The sequence below is a fragment of the Bubalus kerabau genome, chromosome X (assembly GCF_029407905.1).
Source record: "Bubalus kerabau isolate K-KA32 ecotype Philippines breed swamp buffalo chromosome X, PCC_UOA_SB_1v2, whole genome shotgun sequence".
Lineage (NCBI taxonomy): Eukaryota > Metazoa > Chordata > Mammalia > Artiodactyla > Bovidae > Bubalus > Bubalus kerabau.
Genome location: NC_073647.1, coordinates 111,395,654 through 111,421,122, shown reverse-complemented (window position 1 = coordinate 111,421,122; position 25,469 = coordinate 111,395,654). Strand labels below are relative to the sequence as shown.

The 25,469-nt window shown below is 44.3% G+C and overlaps 1 protein-coding gene across 2 annotated transcripts in view; it reads left to right on the top strand.

Annotated features, from left to right (window-relative positions):
• Positions 1-10,739: 10,739 nt before the first annotated feature.
• MSN (moesin) overlaps positions 10,740-25,469 on the top strand; it is a 74,264-nt gene continuing 59,534 nt past the window's right edge. The window contains exons 1-2 of one of the 2 annotated variants that reach the window (XM_055565528.1): positions 10,740-11,048; positions 11,313-11,466. In XM_055565528.1, the coding sequence (XP_055421503.1) occupies positions 11,455-11,466 (12 nt within the window). In that variant the 5' untranslated portion in view covers positions 10,740-11,048; positions 11,313-11,454. Of the gene's footprint in view, positions 11,049-11,214; positions 11,467-25,469 lie in introns of those variants that run through there. The other variant, XM_055565527.1, reaches the window with a different exon arrangement.

Below are 25,469 nucleotides of genomic sequence, written 5' to 3'. Positions count from 1 at the left end.
TCAAGAGAGAATCGAAATCAGAATCTTTGACTTCAGGAGTTTTGGCTGGAGATCTGGAATTCATATCCTGGGAGGAATAAGACCTACTCAGTTTCCAGATCAGCTGCTAGACAAGACAGCCCACTTTTTTCCTGGGTTTCAGATACTGCCCTGAGCCATAGTAGGTACTTTGTCCAGGTTTACTCTCTTCAGAGAGACTCATAAGCCTGCTTCTGTACCTTTATTCACCTCCCCAAGAACCACTCAGCTTCTATTTCCAGGGGATGTCCCCAAAGCAACAGAACTGTAGGATCTTTCCTCTTTTATACTGACTTGTTTGATCCTTATTGTTCTTGAATTTGGAGATCCAGCAGAAAGAACACTGGCCTGGGAGTCAGGAGAGCTAGAATTTTCCTTGAGCAAGTTCATTCACTTCTCTTGGCCTTTATGTTCTCACGTATAAAGTCTGGACATGTAGCCTAGATGATGTTAAAGGTGTGATATTTCAGGATTCTGATTTGATTTCATCCTTTCACAAGGATGTGAGAGAGGTGGCACTAGGCAGTGATGAAGGACCAAGCCAGTTCTAAGATTCAGTGTTTCTGTGAGCTAAACACAAGGCTCTCTCACTTCTCCCAAACACTCTGAAACTCGGAATAATTGACTAGAGGTCTTGGGACATCTGGAAGCACATTTGAGGCTTTGCAGATCTGAGGAAAGTAGAGCCGGACCTTTCAAGCCACTAATCCCAAAACCTTGGAGAGGAGAGGCTGAAAGGGTTGGTGAGTGGTTTGTGTGTGAGGGGAAGTGGAGAATAGCTCCTCCTTTTCCCCTGAGGCATTACACCCACCAGCAGCACATCCTCTGGTGCCACTTGAGCGGGGGGTGGGGTGTCCAGGAGCATATGACATGTCTGGTTCTGAGAGGCATGTCCAACCCAGTGGAAGGCAGGCCCTGCATTTTCTTCACAGAGAAATATCTGCATAAGGGCTCTCATCTGTATGTATATACACATGGGCGGGTTGAACATAAGCAAAGTGCCTTGTGGGGAGGAGTGGAAAGAAGGGGAAGCACTCTCTAAATATATTTAGGGATGTTTGAGACTTGCATTTCTCAGATAAAAGAAGGTTAGAATGTTTTCTGGTCTGAGACTATGGATTAAGGAATAAGAAAAAGTGAATCTACATGTTACTGAGTTGGAAATACACCTCAGGAAATACACACACATACATGCAAATAGTCATATAAACAGACAGGTATGGGAACATATAGACAATACATATATGACCAAACAGAGGCACATCTGGGCCCAGGAAAACCCTGGAACCTACATCTCTACCCCAAATACACATAGCTATGATAATCCTTTTTCCACATGCAAGCACCTTATGGTTTGCAAAGACACTTCTCATATTCAACATTATATATCTTCTTGACAACAATCCTGGAAGGTATCAATTGCTATTATCTAAGTTTTTACAGATGAGGAAACTGAGGCTTGGGGTTAACCAATTAATTTGCCTAAATTTATCAAACTAGTAAATGGCAAAACAGGCTAAAACCAGGTCTTCTAACTTCAGATTCAGTGCTTTTTTATACTATCTCATGCTGCATTCCAAGGTGGCACTTTCTTTCTCTCTTCTATATACATACAAAAAAATCATGCTGCTATGTTGCTGTACATGTGCATATCTCTATATGCTGCAGATATGCATTCACATTTTCTGAATGAATAAAATGAATGGATGAATAATAATGTCAAATGACTTAATGCATATAGAAATGCATAAAGCCACCAGCAGAAGGTGTTGAGCAGCACTGTTACGGAGGCCTCAGTCAGTAATGAGGGGAAGGGTCTGTTCAAATCCCTGAGCCATCCTTCCCTCTGTTCCTTTTTCATTCACCTATGGGCTCCTTTTTCAGAACAAAGAAGCTTTCCATGATGGGCCAGTGATTTCAATTGGCCCAGGGAGATGAAAACTTTGATTCCCATACCTCAACACTTAGGATGTGGGGACTAGTGGAAAGAACACATTATTTCTATAATAGATTTCTTCTCTGTCTCTCCCACCAGGCAATGAGCTCTGTGAGAGTGAGGAATTCTTCCATATTTTCATGGCTATATCCCTGGGGCCTAGTACAGTGCCTTGTGTATAGTAAGTGCACGCACACACATATACACGTTTAATGAATGAATTTTTAAAAATGGATTAGATGAATAATAAAATCAAATGACTTAATTTCAAGTCCTTATTTGTAATGTGATCATGGTCAAGTGCTGTAACTTCTTTGAATTTCAGTTACCTTATCTGTCAAATAATGATTGATATCTACTTTGTCTACCTAAGTCTACCTAAGTTTTTCTTAAGCATGAATAAAATAATGATTTGAAAACAACCCCATTTTCCCTTGAGGTTTGTGTGTGTGTGTGTTCTGTGCTGTGCTTAGTTGCTCAGTCGTGTCTGACTCTTTTTACAACCCCATTGACTGTAGCCCACCAGGGTCCTCTGTCCATGGGGATTCTCTAGGCTAGAACATTGGAGTGGGTTGTCATGTCCTCCTCCAGGGGATCTTCCCAACCCAGGGATTGAACCCAGGTCTCCTGCATCACAGGTGGATTCTTTACCATCTGAGCCACCTTAACATACTGGTTTCATAGACTTTCAGAGTATATGAATCTCCTCTTTAACCTTGCATAGTGTGAGATCATCCAACTTTGCTCACACATTCCCAAATATGACTTCAGTACTCACTGAGTGGCCCTCAACAGTTTTAGCTAGACATAACCATAAGAACCTTCTTCATTGTGTCACATCATAGCTTTCTCTAAGTTATGCCCTTTGGGGCCATAAGGGACCCATCTGTTCCTTATTTCTTAAGGTGGGCATTTAGCAGTCCAAAGACATAGATAACATCCTCCTGAATTTTCCCAAGGTCCATCAACCTCACATCTTCCAACTATTCTTCATGTGTCCTGGTCCCAGCTCCCTCTCCAGCTAGCTCACATGGATATACATAACCCAGTGTGTGTGTATCTCCCCCTTAAACAGGGATGCATGGAAGGATACTCTCCTCAGATGGGTTCTGGGCAGGGAAGCAAAAGGCATGACTATCCATTTCCCCCTAAACATTAGCCTTATGAGTCTGAATTAAGTCTCCTGGTAACTACTGCTCACTGCTAACATTCATGTAGTTTATTAAAAGTAAACCTCAGAGGTCTTTTTAGCCTCACTGCTGCTAAGTCACATCTTTACCATCTTTTCCTCATGAGGTTGATTATTTGGACCCAAGCACAACAAACTGTGGAAAATTCTTAAAGAGATGGGAATACCAGACCACCTGACCTGCCTTCTGAGAAATCTATATGCAGGTCAAATAGCAACAGTTAGAACTGGACATGGAACAACAGACGGGCTCCAAATCAGGAAAGGAGTACATCAATGCTGTATATTGTCACCCTGCTTATTTAATTTATATGCAGAGTACATCATGAGAAACATTGGGCTGGATGAAGCACAAGCTGGAATCAAGATTGCCAGGAGAAATATCAATAACCTCAGATACGCAGATGACACCACCCTTATGGCAGAAAGTGAAGAAGAACTAAAGAGCCTCTTGATTAAAGTGAAAGAGGAGAGTGAAAAAGTTGGCTTAAAACTCAACATTCAGAAAACTAAAATCATGGCCTCTGGTCCTATCACTTCATGGCAAATGGATGGGGAAACAGTGAAAACAGTGTTAGACTTTATTTTTGGGGACTCCAAAATCACTGCAGATGGTGACTGCAGCCATGAAATTAAAAGATGCTTGCTCCTTGGAAGAAAAGTTATGACCAACCTAGACAGCTTATTAAAAAGCAGAGACATTACTTTGCCAACAAAGGTCCGTCTAGTCAAAGCTTTGGTTTTTCCAGTAGTCATGTATGGTTGTGAGAGTTGGACTATAAAGAAAGCTGAGTGCCGAAGAAATGATGCTTCTGAACTGTGGTGTTGGAGAAGACTCTTGACAGTCCCTTGGACAGCAAGGAGATCCAACCAGTCCATCTTAAAGGAAATCAGTCCTGAATATTCATTGGAAGGACTGAAGCTGAAGCTGAAACTCCAATACTTTGGCTACCTGTTGTGAAGAACTGACTCATCTGAAAAGACACTGATGTGGGGAAAGATTGAAGGCGGGAGGAGAAGGGGATGACAGAGGATGAGATGGTTGGATGGCATGACTGACTCAATGGACATGAGTTTGTGTAAACTCCGGGAGTTGGTGATGGATAGGGAGGCCTGGTGTGCTGCTGTCCATGGGGTCGCAAAGAGTCGGACATGACTGAAGGACTGAACTGGCAACTTTTACAGGGCTTCCCTGGTGGCTCAGATGGTAAAAGAATCCGCCTGCAATGCAGGGGACCCAGGTTCAATCCCTGGGTCCTTAACATCCCCTGGAGAAGGGAATGGCTACCTACTCCAGTATTCTTGCTGGAAAAATCCCATGAACAGAGAAGCCTGGCAGACTGAAGTCAATGGGGTTGCATAGAGTTGGACAAGACTGAGCGACTAACACAAACACACAAACTTTATATCTGTTATCCTTTTAATCTTTACCATCAGTCAAACTTGTCATAAACTTTTTGCATCCTGATTATCCAACCTATCCACATTTTCTCCCAGATTTTTCTGTTCCTTCTCTTCTTCCTTCTCCTACTCATCTTTCTTTCTTTTCTGCCATTTAATTCAGGCTCATTCAGAAAATCGAATAATATAGAAAAAGTGAAAGTCACTCAGTCATGTCCAACTCTTTGCGACACCATGGACTGTAGCCTGCCAGGCTCTTCAGGTTTCCCCCATTGCAGGCAGATTCTTTACCATCTGAGCCACCAAGAAAGCCCAAGAATACTGTAGTGGATATCCCATCCGTTCTTCAGGGGATCTTCCTGCCCCAGGAATTTTCACTGGGGTCTCCTGCATTGCAGGCAGATTCTTTACCAGCTGAGCTACATGGGAATTCCTAATATAGAAATATGTACATTAAGAAGTAAAAATTCTCCGTTTACTCTCCATTCTAATCCCAGTCCCTGTTCCAAAGGTAGCAACCAGTATAAATTTGTTATACATCTTTCCCCTTTTCTGGGAACTTACAAATATAAACATATTTGTTGTTGTTGTTGTTCAGTTGCTCAGTTGTGTCAGACTCTTTGTGACCCCATGGACTGCAGCACACCAGGCTTCCCTGTCCTTCACCATCTCCCGGAGCTTGATCAAACTCATGTCCATTGAGTTGGTGATGTCATCCAACCATCTCATTCTGTCATCCCCTTCTCCTCCTGCCTTCAATCTTTCCCAGCATCAGGGTCTTTTCCAATGAGTCGGTTCTTTGTATCAGGTAGCCAAAGTATTGAAGCTTCAGCATCAGTCCTTCCAGTGAATATTCAGGACTGGTTTCCTTTAGGATGGACTGGTTGGATCTCCTTGCTGTCCAAGGGACTCTCAAGAGTCTTCTCCAACACCGCAGTTCAAAAGCATCAATTTTTCAGTGTTCAGCCTTCCTTATGATCCAGCTCTCACATCCATATATGACTATTGGAAAAACCATAGCTTTGACTATATGGACCTTTGTTGCTAAAGTAATGTCTCTGCTTTTTAATATACTATCTAGATTTGTCATAGCTTTTCTTCCAAGGAGCAGGTGTCTTTAATTTCATGACTGCAGTCCTCATCTGCAGTGATTTTGGATTCCAAGAAACAGTCTGTCACTGTCCATTGTTTTCCCATCTATTTGAAATGAAGTGATAGGACCAGGTGCCATGATCTTAGTGTTTTTGAATGTTGAGTTTTAAGTTAGCTTTTTTACTCTCCTCTTTCACTTTAATCAAGAGGCTCTTTAGTTCCTCTTCACTTTCTGCCATAAGGGTGGTATCATCTGCCTATCTGAGGTTATTGATATTTCTCCCAGCAATCTTGATTCCAGCTTGTGCTTCATTCAGTGGGGCATTTTGCATGATGTACTCTACATATAAGTTAAATAAGCAGGGTGACATATCTAGAAAAATACAGATATTTAAATTCATAATAGTATCATACTATTCATATCTTTCTGTGATTTCAGAGTAAATAATAATAATAAAACCTCTTTTCAGAGTAGTTCCTGCTTTTAAATGCTGAATAACATCTTGTTGTACAGATGTACCATGTATATAATCAGTCCCAGAGTGATGGATTATTATAGTATTACAGTAAATGTCCTTATAGATTCCTCTTTGTGAACAATAGTGTTTCCCTAAGATAGAGTGGTAGTAAAGCATGCACACCTCCTCCACACACACAGAGCTGTGAATGAGTGGAGAAGGAGTAACAAGATAGGAATAGGAGGCTCTGTTCATTGGTCTTATCTCTTAACAGGAGAACTTGAGGCAACGTAAGGGGAAACTTAGGCCTTTAGAGAATCTGAACATAATAGCAGTTGATAGGCTTGTACGGCTGGAAATAGAACAGCAGATCTCTCTCTTTAGTTGAGCAATCAATCCTGAGCTTCAAAGATGTCCTGGAAGTATGCTGTGCTACTTCCTCATGGAACACAAAGTGTGATCCCTTTCTGGGAACAACTACAGCCAAGCCTGGAATGGAGGAAAAAAAGAGAAAAAGCAGCAGCTGATAAGACAAAGCAGGGTGTGGGATGGAGGCCAGATAAGCACTGCAGACTCAGGCACTACAAGAGCTAGGGGGAGGCAGAGAGCACAAGGTGGGCAGGAAAGATCAAGGGAGGGCTTTGTGCAGAGACAAAAGCAAGCACACAGGGCTGTGTGTATGCAGTGAGACTAGCCTAGCTTGAGGAGTAGAGCTTTGCTGAGGAGCTGTGGGAGCAAGAGAAGCCTGCAAAGGTTAGGGTGTGTGTATGTTGGGTGGAGAGGGTCATTGGATGCTTCTGAGCATAGGTGAAGGCTGCCTTTCTGAAGATCGCCAGGGTGACCATGTGGAGGATGGCCTAGTACTACAGCCTGAAGTCAGGGAGACCAGGGAGTCAGTGAGGACTCACACAGGGCACTGGCAGTGGAGATGGAAAGAGAGAAGCTGTGGAGAACAGACAGACAGACAGCAGGGCTTGGTGACCAGATGGTAGGGGGCAGGCAGAGGAAAGTTAAAGATGATGACATCATGCACACAAAGGACAGTGCTAACAGAAAAACCACCAACAGATACAAAGCCACTGGGAAGGAGAGCTCCTGGGGAGGAAGAGGGTGAGTATCCCTTGCAGAGCCTCACAGAGAACCAGGCACCTAGCAGACACCTGATCACTGCTGGAGGCATGGGAATGATGCACAGATGGATAGTTTCCTTCTAAGTGTATCGAGTTTGAATTGTAGGTTGTTCATGGAAGGAAGGACCATGTGCTCAGTGGGCTGTTTTCTCTCTGGGGCCCATAGGCAGACCAGCCACATAGGTGTGGTTGCTGGTCACTGGCTGCTGGAGACAGGGCTGAGAGCTAGTGACTCCACTGGGAGACTGGGAGACCCTCTCTGCAGGGCTAATTTCATATTCTAAGATGACACTGGCTCAAATTGAATTGATATTGGCTGGCTGGGGGGAAAAAGCTCTCAAAAAGTTTCCAGTCTTACTACTAAGAAGCAGAGCCAGAGAGAAAATTTTTTCCCTCTCATTATGGTCCATTAGTATGATTATTAATAAATATTCAACCCAAACTCTAGTTTTTCTTTCCAAGAAATAGGTAGAAGATGGTTAAAAGCAAGATTTCTCTACTGCTCAGTTTTTACTCTCAGCCATATTATAGCAAGAAGACTTCTTCCCTTTGGGGAGACAAGAGTATACTTTTCTGTTATTTTCTTGTTTGTGTAAAGGGCACAGATAGCCTAATGCTTGGGCTGCTGATCCAAGGGAATTAAGAGAGAGAGAAGGATTTGGAGTGTGTAGCCTCAAGCTTATGTTTGTCCTCATCTCTCTGATACATATCTCTTCTATGAATGAAGGAGAACAGCAACTCAGAGGCTCAGTTAATTCCTAAACCAAGCATCAGCCAAGAGCAATTATGAAGAGTTAAGCTGAAGAAATCAAATTTAGATGTAAAGAAGGACTTTCTAACAGTGATGAAAATGAAAAGCAGCCCTCTGAGTGATGGGAAACTTTCAACTTTTTACCATCCAATGGACTGGGTGGAGGAGGGGGAGGGCTTTTTTATTCAAAGTACTCCTGGCATTCAGGACTGCTCCCTACCTACTTACTCTCTGATATTGCCTCTCCTGCACTATTGTGTCCTCTGAAAGAGGAATGCAATTTAGAATACAGAAGCTTGTTTACTGCAGTGAGCTTATATCTTGAGTGGGAGGTGATTACAAGTTCAATCTCATTTCTCTCTTGAGCTTGACATAGGCTTTCACATAAATCAGCCTTATGCAGTTCCTGCTTGTCGTTTCTTAACTCTCACATCCAGACTTGCTGCAGCTCTGGAACAGCCCCAGCCCTCTAGGAATCCTGAGCCTTTCCACTAGACTTCATGTATGGACCTAGAGCTCAGGTCAAATTTCTCCTTTTGTATCTCCTACTCCTGATTCAGACACCTCCACCCTAGCTTCATTGGATTCCACTTTCAGAATGTCCCTGTACTGCCTCTCATCTAGTTTTACTGCTTAAAAAAATTGCCTTTTCCTCCTTGAACTTTGAATTTAACTCTTCTAAAAACCCAGGTGTCTTCACACCTCTTATTTCCCTTACCCAGCCAACATATGAGGGGATGTTTAGCCCTTATTTTCACGTCTTCTCTCTACAAACACTGGCATAAACCTCATCATATCTGAATCTAATTCTTGAGATTACTTTGGCCCCAAGAAGACTGAGCTAACTCGATCCACATGGGATCATGGTAGGGTGCAGGGTGGATGGGAGGGTTCAGAAGTTCTGGCCATACAGGTATGATATATTTTACAAAGAGGTAAAAACAAAGGTGTGTTTCGATGGCCATCCTGAAGAACAAGAGAGCACCTCAGCTTCCTCTGCTCTGCTTTGGAGACATGGAGATATCAAATATAGGTCTCTCCTAGCCAGGAGGTTTCAAGTCTAACCTTCAAACAATGTTCAGTTGCTTGACTGTAATCACCATACCAAGATTCTGTCTGATAAAGTAGAGGCGGCACTACTCTTCTGGTTCTAGTCTTCAAAAAGTCTTGCTTGTATTATGGAAACAGCTTAACTGGGTTCTTCGTCTTCTCTATTACTTCTGAATCCATTCTTCATACTGGTTGCCAGATTTTGAATAAGTTCTTTCCTCTTTTGGATCCTCAGTTCCCTTGACCTGAATGGGGTCTAGACTAAACACTCACTGATAGCCTATGTTTTCCTCCCATTCCCCACCCTTCTTCTCCCCAGGGGGCCAACCATCTCCTCCTCTCTCAGCCTCTCTTTCCATCAACCTCCTTACCGTCCTAACCCTTTGACTTCCTTCCCCTCACTTAAACTCCTGAGTCTCTTTTCCCTTTTAATACTGTGTTCAGATGCTTGACATTCCCTAACCAGGTCGCTCTCTCGTGTGTGTGTGTGTGTGTGTGTGTGTGTGTGTGTGTGTTTGGGGCATGGCATGTGGGGAATGACAAACAGGGACTTTCCACTTTCCAGGATGGATAATGAAAGTTGGAGTTTCCAATCAACTTCCCCTCCCCTTTTAAGCACTTAGCCTAGTTCTAGGCCCCTGTAGGCTCTAGAATATGAATGGAGAAATCAGTGAGTTCCTTGAACTACTGGAGGAAAAGGGCCACTGCAATGTCAAGGAATGTGATTGATGTAGTTGCTAACCATGCTGCTGAGGCTTTCTGGGGTGTGCTGCCCTTCCTTGGGTCAACTGCTCAGCTCCAGAAAATGGTTTGGGCAGGGAACTTTGCTTACCCTAACACTTATCAATGAATCTTGACAGCAGTGGGAGAAGCTGAGGCACATTGACACATGGACCCCTTTGAGCTGGGAAAGCAGAGGAGTAGAGAATAAGACTGCTGACTCCTGAGAGAAAATGCAAAGCCAGTCCTTATGCAACACTGCTAGACTCATCTATTGTCCTAGGAAGTTTACTTCCTTTCTTATACTTTTATAACGTCAGACTGGGAAAGGACCTTGGAAGCCCAAGAGTTCAGCCCTTTCTTGTTACAGAAGGGGAACCTCAAGCCCAAAGAGGGGACGGGGCTTACCCAAGGCTACACAGTGGTCAGAGAGGGAGTTAATGGCAAAGCTATGACTAAAATCTGGGTGTTGTGACCATCCCTCCCAAATATCTTTTTCACTGCCCCAAGCTGGCTCATCATCCCTGAGGTATACATTGCCCTACCTCACAAAAAATACTCAGACCATGCCTCCACACAGTTACCAGTGGATATGAGAAAGGATAACTATGGCCTATCACTTTCAAACTAAAGCTCAGACTTAACTAGATGACTGTTACAGTCTAGAACACCTCTATGTTGGGATTCTGTGAACTTGAAAAGAAGCAGGAAGGGTTCTGGCAGACGTATCTCAAAGGAATGGACTAGGGTGTATCTAACCTGGTGGAATTATCAGAAAGTGAATCACATATCAGTAAATATGTTGCAGTGGGGCTACAGGATCAGGATTTCAAAAAGTTGGAGACTGGGATTTGAAGGAAGGAAACTGAATAGAGGACAGATATAGGAAAAAGGAGCCCATTTTTGATAAAAAATGAGGATTGAGCAAGGATGGGGACAAACTATGATGGGAAAAGTCATACAGAATTCCGCAGAAGAGAACTGATGAAGCGTTGGAGAAGCTGAGGCAGGTTAGCCAAGAGAAGAGAAGTTTCAGGTGTACAGGGGATCTTCAGATCTCTGAGGAGTTGTTTGGGAGAGTAGTAGATTTGTGTGGCCTCAGTTGAGATCCATAGGCGGAACCACAGAAGAGTTCAGATACACGCAGGAAGAACTTTTGGAGAGTCAGAGCCGTTTTGACAGGTCTTGAACTCCAATTAGTGTAAAGTTGCAGTCAGGGCTGTAAGCCTCTTTCCAGGGTGCGGCCTAGGGCCCAGCCCTACTTGGGAGGTGGGGCCGGATGGCCCAGATGCGAAGGGCCAAGGTCTGTGAAGGGAGTGGGAGAGGAGGCAGCCAGGCCCGGGTGAGGGCTGGGATCCCCTACTGAGGCGCCCAGGCCCAGCCAGGCCCCCAAGTAGCTGGTGTGGCCGGGCAGGGCTGGTCTGGGCGGGGCGAGGCCGGCGGTCGGCTAGAAGGCGGGCGCGAGGGCGGGGAGCGGCGCGGAAGCCCGGCCACATAAAGGAGCGGGCGGTGCGACGGGGGCGGCTCTTTCCTGGGTGGGGTTTGTGAAGTCGTGGCCCGTTAGCAGGAAGCCGAGCAGTCGTCCCGACGCTAGAGAGAGACCCAATCCGAGCCCCCAGTCCCCGGAGTCAGCCGTGTGTACTGCGTGCTCAGCGCCGTCCGACAGCTCCCGGCCAAACTTCGCCAACTCTGCTGCCTTTGTCGCCACCATGCCCAAGACGGTGAGTGTCTGGGGTGGGCGCTGCCGGCCTTGGGGGCTCTTGCTGACCCTCGTAGCGCTTCGCCGATGGCCGGGGGCTTGGCCAGCCACGCGTCGGGTCGCGCCGCCGCGCCCTCGGCGGAGGCCTGGAGCAGGGAAGGCTAGGGGCGGAGTCCGGCTCTGGCGCGTCCTCGAGTGTAGAGGGGTCCCGGGGTAGAAGTGTGGGCCGGGCGGGGCCGGCCTCTTTCTCAGATTCTAGTTCCTTGTGTCTGGAATGCCACAGTAGGGAAGGATTCCTTAAGGGCCCAAGGTCTCTTTTTACCCACGATGGGCCCTGGGCGCAGGGGAGAGAATTCTGATCCGGAGGAAAACAGTTACCTCAGTCCAGGAATTGGCGCTTTTATGGGGCCAGGCTGCCTCAGACCAGGATGGGCCATGGGAACCGAGAAGCAAGTAGGAGGGTGGGAGCTGCTCAGGGCGGATCCCGCACCCCCTACTCACCTTTCCCACAGCCTCCCCAGACAGCTTCAGCTGTTTCCCACTAGAAGAGGAGAGTTGTGGACGGACTCATCGAGGCCGCTTACTCCTGCCCAGGAGCGCTAACAATTCACTAGACACCAGTCTGAAGGGAGGGAAGAAGACTTTCAGAAGACTGGTTTTTTCCTTCTCTTCACTTGCCAAATCCCTGCCTTTCCCATTACTCACAGGCTATTTCCTCCTGTCTACTCCAGACTGTTCTGTGAGGTGTGGACTCTTCTGTGGGGCCACACCTTTCTAGAGTGGTGGTAGCTTCTAGGATCTGGTCTCCACCCCACTGTTTTGAGAAGAGAAGACGCCTCCTGGGAGTGGGGCCTAGGGGGGCCGGATGCCCAGGAGGGAGGGGGGAGGGATGTGCCTGAATAATGAGCCCTGCTTGCTTTTGTGCAAGTCATGCCAAATGGCTGCTGAGGCCCTTCCCTTGCTCTGGAAGGCTGGGTGACCACCCTGGCTTGAGTCTCTTAGGCCAAGCAGCTTGTTGCACTGGCTTAGGCTATGCAGTTCTGCCGAACCCTTCTTCTGAGGACAGCCTGAGCCTTGTAGAACTGAGATAGTGACTAGCAGTGGTGGGAAGGACTGAGGGTCCCTAAAAGAAAGGGGTGGGGGACAGTACTCTGGGTGTGTGCTGAGCTTTGGTTGCCACGTTGCTGTGTTCCAGCCTTACTGCCAAGTGATTCTTTCCTTTCCAGAACCCTGTCCTTCAGAAACAGCAAGTTTTCAACAAGTGTATACTCCCACCATCTTCATCTTTTCATTGCTCATGGTTTTATGACATGGGGCTTTTCCACACACTCCCCACCCCCATCCCACATACACACAAAGTGAGAGAGAATGGTTTTGAAAAAAGAGGGAGTGGGGGAACAGTCTCTGCTTTACAGAGGATTATAAAAATCCTTCCAGGACCCTCTCTTTGGTTTTATCTCTGTGGTTGACTCCTTGGCTCTTCTTCAGATGTGGCTTTGCCTAAATAGGCATGTGGATCTCTGGGAATTGACTGTGCCCTGCAACACATGTGGCATCTCTCATCCTCAGTTCTGAAATATATCTTATTTAAATACAACTTTAATGGGCCTGGAAATGATTTCAAAGTTATCTAAACCACCATATCTCAGTGAAAAGTGACAAGGAAGACAGCATGGTGATCTTCCTGTTGTGGAGAGAGATTGGAGTATGAGCTATTGGAGGTCAGGCCTAGGGTAGTGAAAGTATTTTTATGCAGACTGACTGAAACTTGAATCATGCTGGAAGGAGAGGGCTAAATTTTGATAGACTGGAAGCTTTAGAGAATTTCCCATGCTTTTCGCTTCAAAGAAAGGTTAACTTAGGAGAAACAATTGTATTATGCCTGTTAAGACCATGGAATCTTAACCTGAAAAGGGATCTCACACACTATCTAGTAGGTCTCTCTCTCTCTCTCTCTCTCTTTTAACTAATGAGGATATTTAGGCCTAACGGGAAAGGACCTACCACCTAAGGGCACATGATGACAGAATCAAGATTGGGGTCCATGCTTCTTGATGCTCATCCCATTGACCTTCTGTTCTCACTCACTGAAGTATTATTGAAGTTGAGCCCCTTCTCTTGCTCAAAGCAAATTGACCTTTATTTTCAGGTCTTTCTGGTCCTTAGATAAAAGGAAGTGGATGATTTGGGCAGAGTAACTAATGTTGGTATTTGTGTGGTCTCCTGGTGAGAGTTCCAGGTGTCACAAGGTGCCTCCTGTTACTTTTCCCATTCCTTATCCCACTGTTGAGGTATCCAGGGGCACACTTCTAGTTCACTGCATACAAGCTAGTAACTTTAATGAAGGGAGAAAATTCCTTATTTCCCATTCCTTCTTCACTAGCGTGTGTTTGTGCATACTCGGTCACTAAGTCATGTCCGACTCTTTGCAATCCCATGGACTGTAGCCTGCCAGACTCCTCTGTCCATGGAATTTTTCAGGCAAGAATACTGGAGTAGGTTGCCATTTCCTCCTCTAGGGGATATTCCCAACCCAGAGATCAAACCCACATCTCCGTCTCCCTCATTGGCAGGAAGATTCTTTTACCACTGAGCCATCTGGGAAGCCTATTTCACTAGTGTGCTTTAGGCTACTTCTGGAGCATGACAGATAAGGAAGATAGTGGAAAAATCAATTCATTCATTCATATGAACCATGTCTACAGTCTGTCCAGGCTTGGTTTCACTTTTACAGCCCATTTTCTCCCTTAGTCACCTATCTCCCTTTAAATCTGTTAAAACATGCCTTTCTGCATCCCTGCCCCCAACCAACTCTTGTATTCTGTGCCTCTACTTGCCAGTTTCCTGAGTCTACTTTAAGTAACCAGAATACAGAAGCTTATTAACTGCCATCTATACTTTGATGATGATAAGACAGTTGTTAAAAAAAAAAAAAAAAAAGTTTTCTCCCCTCTCTACCCTCTTTAACTTTTTTTTAGATCACAAAGTCTTTGGGACTCTGTATTCCCTAAAAAGTGACTGTTTTGAATTTTCAGGGTGTTCCTGAGTTTTTGGTTTATTGTTCTCATGGCAAAAGTGAGACCCACAAATAGGATGGACTGACCTAGAATGATGCAGTAAGTCAGTAGAGAGGTTAGGATTTAAATCTGTGACTTAGTTACAGGATCATTTCTTGGTAAAACCTCTTCAGTTTGTTGAGTTTTTAGCTTTAACTCAAGGGAAAGGTGATCAAATGGTCATTGATGGGACCATCCATGTGAGCAGATGTAAAGAACCCAGTTCCTTAAAGTATTTGAGGGCTTCAGGGTCTGCATTCAGCTAAACTTTAACAGGGGCATGTGGACTGTTTATTCTGCCATTCCTGGCATTGCTTGAGCCACTCGAGTGGCACTAAAGTGGTACTTGGTGAATAGAAGGCAGAATATCAGTCTTTTAACCCTTGAATCAGCCCTGCCTGTAGACTTCAGGGGTGGACAAGGGATCAGGAATGGAGGTTGTGTGAGAGATTGACTCTTTGGATCCTGCATCTATCTGTCCACTTCTTTGGTTCTCCAGTTCACTTAGCCCTCTGTGAAAGTTTAGATGGTAGAGCAGAAACCATCTTGGAGATTTCCTTTAGGATTTTTCTTCAATAGCTCTCTGGGCAGAGATGGGCTAGTGGGGCAGGAGAGCCCTTGTGGGACCATCAAAGTTACCAGCTAATCTATATTCTATCATCTTAGGCTTGGGGAAGGGAAGGCTGCTCTGTGAGTAGGTGACAGATGGTATGGATCATAGGTCTACTAACTCTTCATTATTATCTAGCTGACTATAACAGTAGTTTGTTTTAAGGGTGTTCTCACTTTTCTCTTTCTTTCTCCTCTCAGGAGATTGCTATACTGAATGATAGAGCTGGAAGGGACATTTAGAGGTCATCTGTTCTATTTCTCTGATTCCAATTCCAATTCTCTCTGGATAGGCTCAGTTGACAGCTAGATTTACTCTGAAATTATTCTAACAGTGTTACCTGGCAACAGTATATCTAGGTCCCTTAATGTCTTCTGGGAGTCCCCCTCACTGGAATTACAAGACTTAAGGTCCTTAGAAGGGAGAATATCTGGCTACCCACACTACTCGGATTGGGTCTTTCCTGTTTAAGCTGGTGACAATTGGCATCATTACAGATTGGGAGCAGTCTGTTTCTGATATTTCAAAGATAGAACTGAGTTTATCATGTGTATCTTTCCCAACTCAGGATATTTTCTCCCTGCTACCTCACTCTATTCTTCTGCCCCCAAAGAAAAAATGGTATAAAGGTAGTTTCTTTTGGGTGCAGTCTGTTGGTCAAGTAAAAGAGGTAGTCTTATTATGATTGACTGGTTTTGCTGTTCATCCTTCCTCCTATTTCATACTTGATAGAGCTGAAAAAGTTTTCAGTTCCAGGTTCTGATTTGTGTTATAGGAGCAGTCACTTGGAGGGTTAGCTTAGGATTGCATTAATTTGGAAGGTGAGTGTTGGGAAATGGCAGGTAACACTGACTTGATAGTTTTCCTTCTTTTTCCATGTAAGAAGGACATATTCCCTAACCTTAGTTAACTGATCCAAATGAAGTGGGCCTTTATGCAGGTTCTTTCTTCAGGCCCTCAGTCTCTCCAACTTGTCATAAGAGAACTGTACTAGTAATACATTCTAGGGATGCTAAAGCTGAAACTCCAATATTTGGCCACCTCATGCGAAGAGTTGACTCACTGGAAAAGACCCTGATGCTGGGAGGGATTGGGGGCAGGAGGAGAAGGGGAAGACAGAGGATGAGATGGCTGGATGGCATTACCGACTCGATGGACATGAGTTTGAGTGAACTCCGGGAGTTGGTGATGGACAGGGAGGCCTGGCGTGCTGCAATTCATGGGGTCGCAAAGAGTTGGACACGACTGAGCAACTGAACTGAACTGAACTGAGGGACCCTTCTAGTATTGATGTTCTTTTATAAGTTGAGAATTTTTTTTGGATATTGTCATTTATTATAGAGAAATATTTATCATAAATTAAGTAACTCCCTCAGTTTGATCTTATTTTCTTTTTGTAAGTACATCTGTCCATGGAATTCTCCAGGCAAGAACACTGGAGTGGGTAGCCATTCCCTTCTCCCGGGGATCTTTCTGATCCAGGGATTGAACCCAGGTCTCCTACATTGCAGACAGATTCTTTACCACCTGAACCACCAAGGAAACCCCTACTGATGCTCTTGAAAACCTTGATGGTTCAGCCCTCAGGCCTCCCATTTTTGTGTCTTCTTCCCTCAGACATTCTTTCCTTAAAATTTGAGTGCCTTCTTTGTACCAGGAAGTGTGCTAGGCTATGCTGAGAATACAGTTGAAGAGCAGTTGCTAAAAGGTATTTTCTTGTCCCCTTACACCTCTGGAGTGTTGTTTCTTCCTGGATACTGGGTTCAGAATAGAGAGCTTCTAGCATTGGAGTTGGTTTGTCTCATTAGTAGCTCTGACATGAACACTGGCATGAGTGTTCTGGGCCATTTCTTCTTGATTCTATGGAGGGGAAAGGGCTATATCTATGTAGGGAACAAGAAAGAAACCAACTGAGAGTATATTGTAAAGACTGGGGTTGACCTAGGAGCCTCAAACACTGAAAACTTAATGGATTTCCCTTCTTTTCTTCTCACTGCCTGCCCGAAGCATAGCTCCTCCCTGCCTGTCTCCTGCCCTGCCCCCACACCCCCAGTTCTGCTGAGAGGCTAGGAAGCTACTGAGTTATGTTTCAAGTTTACTTTAACCTCAAGTGTGGTAGTTAGATATTCTGGTAGACAGTGAGGAAGTGGTGGGCATAAACCAACCTCTTAAGGTATCTACCACCAGTGCACTGAGGGCTGGCTATTGTGGGGTACAGCATTTCAAATGCATCTGTACTTAGGATGACCCAGAGCTTCCTTAGCCTTAAGTTGTTTCCCTTTTAGCTGATTGTTCTGAGTGGTCTGTGTTTCTCACAGAAGTGTTTTGAATCACAGAGTAAATGAGCTGGCCTTGAAACTTTTTAGTTTAAGTTTAGTTTATATTTTATTTTATTTTATTTTTTTAATTTAGACAATGTTTCTTTTTTATTTTTATTTTATTTTTTTATTTTTTAATTTAATTTTATTTTTTAACTTTACAATATTGTATTGGTTTTTCCATATATCAACATGAATCCGCCACAGGTATACATGTGTTCACCAAAGCCCAGGAAAGAGAAGTGATTTGAATGAATTGATAATAGGGCTGTGGACTAAAATTCAACTTGTCTGACTCCAGATAGGTGGGAAATATTAAATGTCTGCCTTTTAAATGGAACTCACTGTAAGATACTCAGCATTTTCTTCTTTTGTGTTACGGGTGACCAGAGACTGGACTGTAGTGTTAAAATGGTCCTGAGAGCAAGTCCTTCTGTGTATGTAGTGCTTATCTCAAAGGTTACTTTGTTTGGAGATAATCCAGATGGTTCAGGCTCTGACCTTGCTTTTGGGATTCTTTGTAGCACTTCCCAGGAAGGTAAGTGTTTGCTTTGACTGTGAAGCATGGTAGAAAGTAGATATGTGCACAGAAAGGAGGTAAGGAGAGAAGACTAGCTATGTTTTCCTGCTTGCAACTAGGCTTCACTGTCGTAAGAGTCTTTATTGCTGCTGCTGCTGCTAAGTTGTTTCAGTCGTGTCTGATTCTGTGCGACCCCATAGACGGCAGCCCACCAGGCTCCCCCATCCCTGGGATTCTCCAGGCAAGAACACTAGAGTGGCTTGCCATTTCCTTCTCCAATGCATGAAAGTGAAAAATGAAAGTGAAGTCGCTCAGTCATGTCCGACTCTTAGCAACCCCATGGACTGCAGCCTACCAGGCTCCTCCATCCATGGGATTTTCCAGGCAAGAGTACTGGAATGAGGTGCCATTGCCTTTTGTTCAGGGTCACATGAAGTTTGTAACAGTATTGAAAGGAGAACTTGACTTTCCTGATTCCCAAGTTAGTGGTGTCTCACTGGACTTGCCTGACTTGAAAGGATGATGACTCTTTTTACTCATGGGACACCGACATCCAGAGAATTGGCTCTGTGGTGATTACATTAACAATATGAACACAATGCCACAATGGAGTTCCCCTAAATAGCTTCTGCTGCAGCAGGTTTCAGTCAGTGGGTGACTCAGTTCTTCCGGGGCCTCAGAATGACTTTTTCCTCTTCCTGCCTGCCCCTCACCCAAATTCCCCGCTTTCTCTTTGCCATTTAAAATTTTGATCTCTGACCTCTTTGTATTCTGACTCAGTGGTTCAGCTTGACATGTTCCTTGAGTTAGGAGAATATTATGGTACTTTCTTTCACTTTGGTGACAATATTTGAATACAAACTGGAGTCTCCTGACCTCAACTCTCACTACTTATCTCTAGGTTTTGTAGGCCAGACCCAGTGAAGGTGCAGGCGTGCTCAGTCATGTCCAACTCTTTGTGACCCTGTGGACTGTAGCCTGCCAAGCTCCTCTGTCCATGGTATTTTCCAGGCAAGAATACTAAAATGAGTTTCCATTTCCTACTCCAGGAGATCTTCTTGACCTAGGGATCAAACCCCTATCTCTTGCATCTTCTACATTGGCAGGCAAATTCTTTACTGCTGCACCACTAGGAAGCCCCCCAGTAAAGGTAGCTAGCCAAAAAAGGACTTTTCAGGCCTTTATAGAAAGGGGAATATAGAGTATTGGTGAAAAACATAAACTCTGGAACCAAATTGCTTGGATTCAGATCCCAGCTCTGTGACCAACTGTTAATAGTTTTGTAGCCTTGGGCAAGTTGCTTAACTTCTGTGCTTCATTTTCCTCAACTGTAAAGTTGAAGATACCTATCTGGTAGGGTTGTTTAAGGATTAAATGGGGTAAGTTTCTATAAAGGGCTTAGAACTGTGGCCAGTATCTAATCAGTGCTATGCAAATGTTATTATTATTTATGGAACTAACCCTCTGCTGGGCTTCCCTGGTGGCTCAGAGGTTAAAGCCTCTGCCTGGAATGCGGGAGACCCGGGTTAGATCCCTGGGTCGGGAAGATCCCCTGGAGAAGGAAATGGCAACCCACTCCAGTACTCTTGCCTGGAGAATCCCATGGAGGGAGGGTCCTGGTAGGCTACAGTCCATGGGGTCACAAAGAGTCGGACACGACTGAGCGACTTTCACTTTAGATCTATTTACCTGGAGATTTAGGGCGAACTCACTAAAACACAGTTTGAGAAAATGTATACTTGGCATTTTCTATAGATTTTGAGAAGGGAGTTTATTGGGACATAAACAGGTCCTTGAAGGGTGTATACCCTCGAGGGCAATGGCTGTTCTGAGTGGGACAGTGACAGTTTCCATATGTGGGTGTAAACCAAGTGGCCCTAGGCCACACTGTTCTCTTAAAAATGAGTTTGCCTGAAACGAAGGAAGGCTTGATGTGCTGAAGTGAGGGGAGGATTCCCTTGTGTTGCGATTGTGGTAGATTGAAAAGTGACCAAGCCTGATAGGTATGCCTGATAGATATGTCATTTTCTGGTGAGGACTCAGCTGTAGTATCTGGGCCTTTAAACTTGGAGAAAGGATCTTTTGGGTGACTTTCAAAAAATAGCTCTTTGCCTGTGCCTGATGATAGAAGCATATTGGATGCTCCTATCAGTGGGCTTGTTGTGATATAAGGTTAGTGTTGACATAGTTCCTAGGCCAATGGTATGGTGACCTACACTGTGTTAACTTAGTAGTATTGTTTTGCCAGGTAGCTACTGTGATTGGTGACTTCAAAGGTTGAAGTTTCTTTCTGTGCTTGGTGACCCTTCTACTTTGTAGGAATTTGATAGATACATGGCCAGGATATCAATCAGAGTCTAATGAGTGAAATATTGAGGTGTGGACATTTGATCGTATGTAACAATAACAAAGTATAATCATGAGAAATCTTTTCCTGGATATTTATTTGGCAGATAGGAGGGGGAATAAGGCATACCTATCAGGCTTGGTCAGCATTTCTTTCCTATCTTTAGTCTTGGCCTCCCTTAAATACCTGGGGAAGTTTAAGGCTCATTTTCCTCCAGTGAAGTATGTATAGATAAGGTTCCTAATCTTACTGTCTTGGTGTAATCTGCCTCTTACCCCTCCCACCTCCCTGTTCTTTTTCAGAAATCTCAGCCTGAAGGTTAGATAAGTATACAAAGATGTTTTAACCTGTTGTAATCTCTGACTGGGGTTGATTAATCTGTGGTATGGAGTTGGGGGTTGGGGGTCAAAGTAATAGTCCATTTGGGTGTCATTAGTTAAGCTATACAAACTTTTGGTATTTTCAGAGGTTTTAAGTGAGCTAATCTTCTCTCCAAATATACTCGCGGATATTCCTGGGAGGTTGACTAATCCACAGAAGTTCCCTTGTTGAGACCAGAAGTCATTTTTACCTTTTAATTTTTCTTTATATTGAAAGTGTCAATGATAACAGAAATATATAACTGAAATAGAGCCCTTTTCTTCAGGTTCCTTACTCTTCTTGGCACTGGGGCCATGGTGGATCTAGCATATAATTGGTGAGAACATTTGCCACTTTGCTTCAGGGTTACACTATACCTCTTTGCTGTTACTTGGAGAGGTGCTCCAGCAGGACCTGAAGAGGGCCTAGGGAAAATTTAGATTTAGTTGCCTTTCTCTCTGCCATAACCCGGGCATTTTCCTAAGGTTGGGAGTTTGCTGCCTGGCCTTAGGCCAGTTGCCAGAGGAAACCAATGACTAAAGGCTTCCTCCCTGCGACGTCAGCTTCTGGAATCTTTCCTGATGATTCCCTACCAGTCAAGTATGCCTTATTTGGCTATATTTTCCCCCCTGAAATGCCTTTGCCACCTCAACTAGTGTCTTGTTCTTTTTCGGTACAGGGAATAACTTCCTCATGTTTGTATAGTGCCACCTACAAACTTTTCTTCTTGTTTAGAGCTTGTTAGAACAGGACATGGCCCCTTTGTTGGGGCCAGGGTGGGGACCAGTGAGAAAGGAGAGAGGAAGATGGGAGAGCTCTGAAATGACTGATTTCTCCACATTGCTTTCTTATCTTTTCTTGTCCTCCTCACCCCTGCCTGATCACCACTCTCTAGCTTCTTACCTAGATCTCTGATAGTTTAAGAGTAGTCTTGCATGGCCTGAAAAGGCTCAGGGTGTGGGGGTAGGGTGGGGCCAGGTTGGGCTCTCAGCATCTGAAACTACTTCTTTGCAGTAGCTAAAGCCTTCAGTTAAGTTGTGTCTGACTCTTTGTGACCCCAGTCTGACTCTTTGTGACCCCATGGACTGCAGCACACCAGGCCTCTCTGTTCATCACCAACTCCCGGAGTTTACTCAAACTCATGTCCATTGAGTCGGTGATGCCATCCAACCATCTCATCCTTTGTCGTCCCCTTTTCCTCTCACCTTCAATCTTTCCCAGTGTCAGGGTCTTTTCAGATGAGTCAGTTCTTCACATCAGGTGGCCAAAGTACTGGAGTTTCAGCTTCAGCATCAGTCCTTCCAATGAATATATAGGACTGATTTGCTTTAGGATGGACCAGGTGGATCTCCTTGGAGTCCAGGAGACTCTCAAGAGTCTTTTCCAACACCATAGTTCAAAAGCATCAATTTTGCTCAGCTTTCTTTATAATCTAACTCTCATATCCATACATGACAGCTGGAAAAACCATAGCTTTGACTAGATGGACCTTTGTTGGCAAAGTAATGTCTCTGCTTTTTAATAAGCTGTCTAGGTTGGTCATAACTTTTCTTCCAAGGAGCAAGCATCTTTTAATTTCATGGCTGCAGTCACCATCTGCAGTGATTTTGGAGCCCCCAAAAACAAAGTCTGCCACTGTTTCCACTGTTTCCCCATCTATTTGCTATGAAGTGATGGGACTGGGTGTCATGATCTTAGTTTTCTGAATGTTGAGTTTTAAGGCAAATTTTTCACTCTCCTCTTTCACTTTAATCAAGAGGCTCTTTAGTTCTTCTTCGCTTTCTGCCATAAGTGTGGTGTCATCTGAATATCTGAGGTTGTTGATATTTCTCCTGGCAATCTTGATTCCAGCTTGTGCTTCATCCAGCCCAGCGTTTCTCATGATGTACTCTGCATATAAGTTAAATAAGCAGGGTGACAATATACCTTGTCATTGACAATATACCTTGACAATATAGCCTTGATGTACTCCTTTCCCGATTTGAAACCAGTCTGTTGTTCCATGTCCAGTTCTAGCTGTTGCTTCCTGCATACAGATTTCTCAAGAGGCAAGTCAGGTGGTCTGGTATTCCCATCTCTTTAAGAATTTTCCACAGTTTGTTGTGATCCACACAGTCAAAGGGTTTGGCATAGTCAATAAAGCAGAAATAGATGTTTTTCTGGAACTCTGTCACTTGTTCATTGATCCAACGGATGCTGGCAATTTGATCTCTGGCTTCCCTGCCTATTCTAAATCCAGCCTGAACATCTGGAATTTCATGTACTATTGAAGCCTGGCTTGGAGAATTTTGAGCATTACTTTACTAGCATGTGAGATGAGTGCAATTGTGTGGTAGTTTGAACACTCTTTGCCATTGTCTTTCTGTGGGATTTGAATGAAAACTGACCTTTTCCAGTCCTGTGGCCACTGCTGAGTTTTCCAAATTTGCTGACATATTGAGTGCAGCGCTTTCACAGCATCATCTTTTAGGATTTGAAATAGCTCAACTGGAATTCCATCACCTCCACTAGCTTTGTTCGTAGTGGTGCTTCCTAAGGGCCACTTGACTTCACATTCCAGAATGTCTGGAATCTCTAGGTGAGTGATCACACCATCCAGTTGCTAAATTCTTTATATGTGCCTTTTGTATGCCTAGGCTTCTCACTTGGCTTTTCTGAGTAGGCTCGGTCCAACATCCTTCTTAGTCTTATCTCCAGTCCCGAGCTGTCTCACCCCAGCTTAGAAGAGCTGAGCTTTTGACACAGCTTCAAAAACTTGTCTGTTTTTTTTTTTTTTTTTAAATGCTTTTGAGTAGAAATGGTACATTGAAAAGACTAACAGACTGAATCAGAATGTATGGTTTTTAGTCTCAATGTGTGTGACCTTGGGCAAGTCACTTTTACAGGCCTTAGTTTTCCTATCTGTAAAATGAGAACATTGGCTTTTTCTGACATTCTGGTTACTTGTGCCTAGTCTTTAAGAAGATGATAAGAAGTTCATGGAAAGAGTGTAATAGAACAAAGAACAAAGACTATTTGGTGAAGCTGCTTTTTTTTCTTTAGAATGGTATTGGGAATGTCATTCTCCCTGACCCTGTTCCCAGCTATCATTGTGTAAGTAGCCCTCTCTATTTCAGTGAGCTCTGCTTAAATGTATTGGATCAACCTATGACAGAGCTTGCCTTGGATATCCTGACTTGGAGAGACAACTGTTAACTGAGAGCCATGGGTGTGGGGCCTTGGAGTTCAGCCTGCAAAGTACTGCTGCTGCTAAGTCGCTTCAGTCGTGTCCAACTCTGTGCTACCCCATAGACGGCAGCCCACCAGGCTCCGCCGTCCCTGGGATTCTCCAGGCAAGAATACTGGAGTGGGTTGCCATTTCCTTCTCCAAAGTACAGTAACTGGCTATTTTGGGTCCTTGGTGACTCCAAGAAGAATAGAACACCCTTGAATTAGTCATTGTTCCAGTAGGGAAGGGGAAGACCAAGAAACAAACCAAAACTGAAATGCAAATGAAATTTGACTTCCTGTACTCTCTTCCCCTACAACATCCCTCTCCTTAGGATTATGAAATTGCTTTTGGCTACATCTAAAATTGCTAAGCTCCCCTTCCCCTTCTTCTGTCTGAGTCATTGATGCCTTTGTTTTCCTTGGATCAGGAGAGCTAGGTGATGTAGTCTTGGTTGGAGTGAAGGGGAGAAATTTCTAGTGAGGGAGATTGCCACAGGCCTAGTGTTCAGCCTTCAACTTATCCTGCATTTTGTGAATATGGCTTCCAGTGGTCTTAGATCTGTAGATGAAAGGGGAGGGATCTCTGAATTTCCTGTGAGGGAGTGATGGGCTTATGAGGCAAAAGAGGTTCACTGGAGATGGTATATCCTTGGCTGGATCTGTTTTTACCCTTCTTCCTCCTTAGTGACATTTTGTACAGTGTGTACATGCGTGCTCAGTTGCTTCAGTCATGTCCGACTGTTTGTGACCCATGGACTGTTGCCCATCAGGCTCCTCTGTCTGTGGGATTCTCTAGACAAGAATACTGGAGTAGGTTGCTGTTCCCTTCTTCAGGGAATCTTCCTGACCCAGGGATCGAACCCATGCCCCCTTCATATCTTGAATTGCAGGCAGATTCTTTACCACTGAGCCACCGGGGAAGCCCTATTTTCTACAGTACTTGCTTCTAAATCAGGGATCCCTGGCTGTATCTTAGCCACCTAGGAGTTGGCCATGAACATACTCTTCAGCTGCTCTGAACCTTCTGAAGTGAGGGCAAGATAGAAGTCTTCTTTGTGTCTGTCTTCTTTCCTTTGGGAACAAGTTCCTAGGGCAGAGAAGGCTTAGTTGGGTGAAACTGGACAATACTTTTGGGTGGAAGATTCTTCCCCAGCATTAAGCTGGAATGACATCTGGCCCATGCAGGAGGTTGCTGCTTGGAGCAGCCACCTTGCTGGCAGCCTTTCCTTCTTAGGAGCCTTCCATGTGTTAAGGATTCCAGTTGCAGGTGGTATATTAGAAACACTGTTGGTGAGAGAGAGAAAGAAAGCTGATAGAGGAGAGAGATGGGGAGAAGGAAAGAGGAACCAGATAGAAGAAGAGTGTTTATTTTTATACTTCCTGTTTTTATAAAACCCAACATGGCATATGACAGAGTTTAGCAAATCAAGGGAAACATCTTCCATAAATCCATCATTTTAACATAGCAATTATTATTTATGTGTGTGTCTCATCACATCTCACATATGTACCTTAGTTTTCCATGGTATAATCATATTGTACATAAAAAAAATCACTGAGAGCTTAGGTAAATGCACTTTAGTTTTTAAAAATGAGCATTTTTA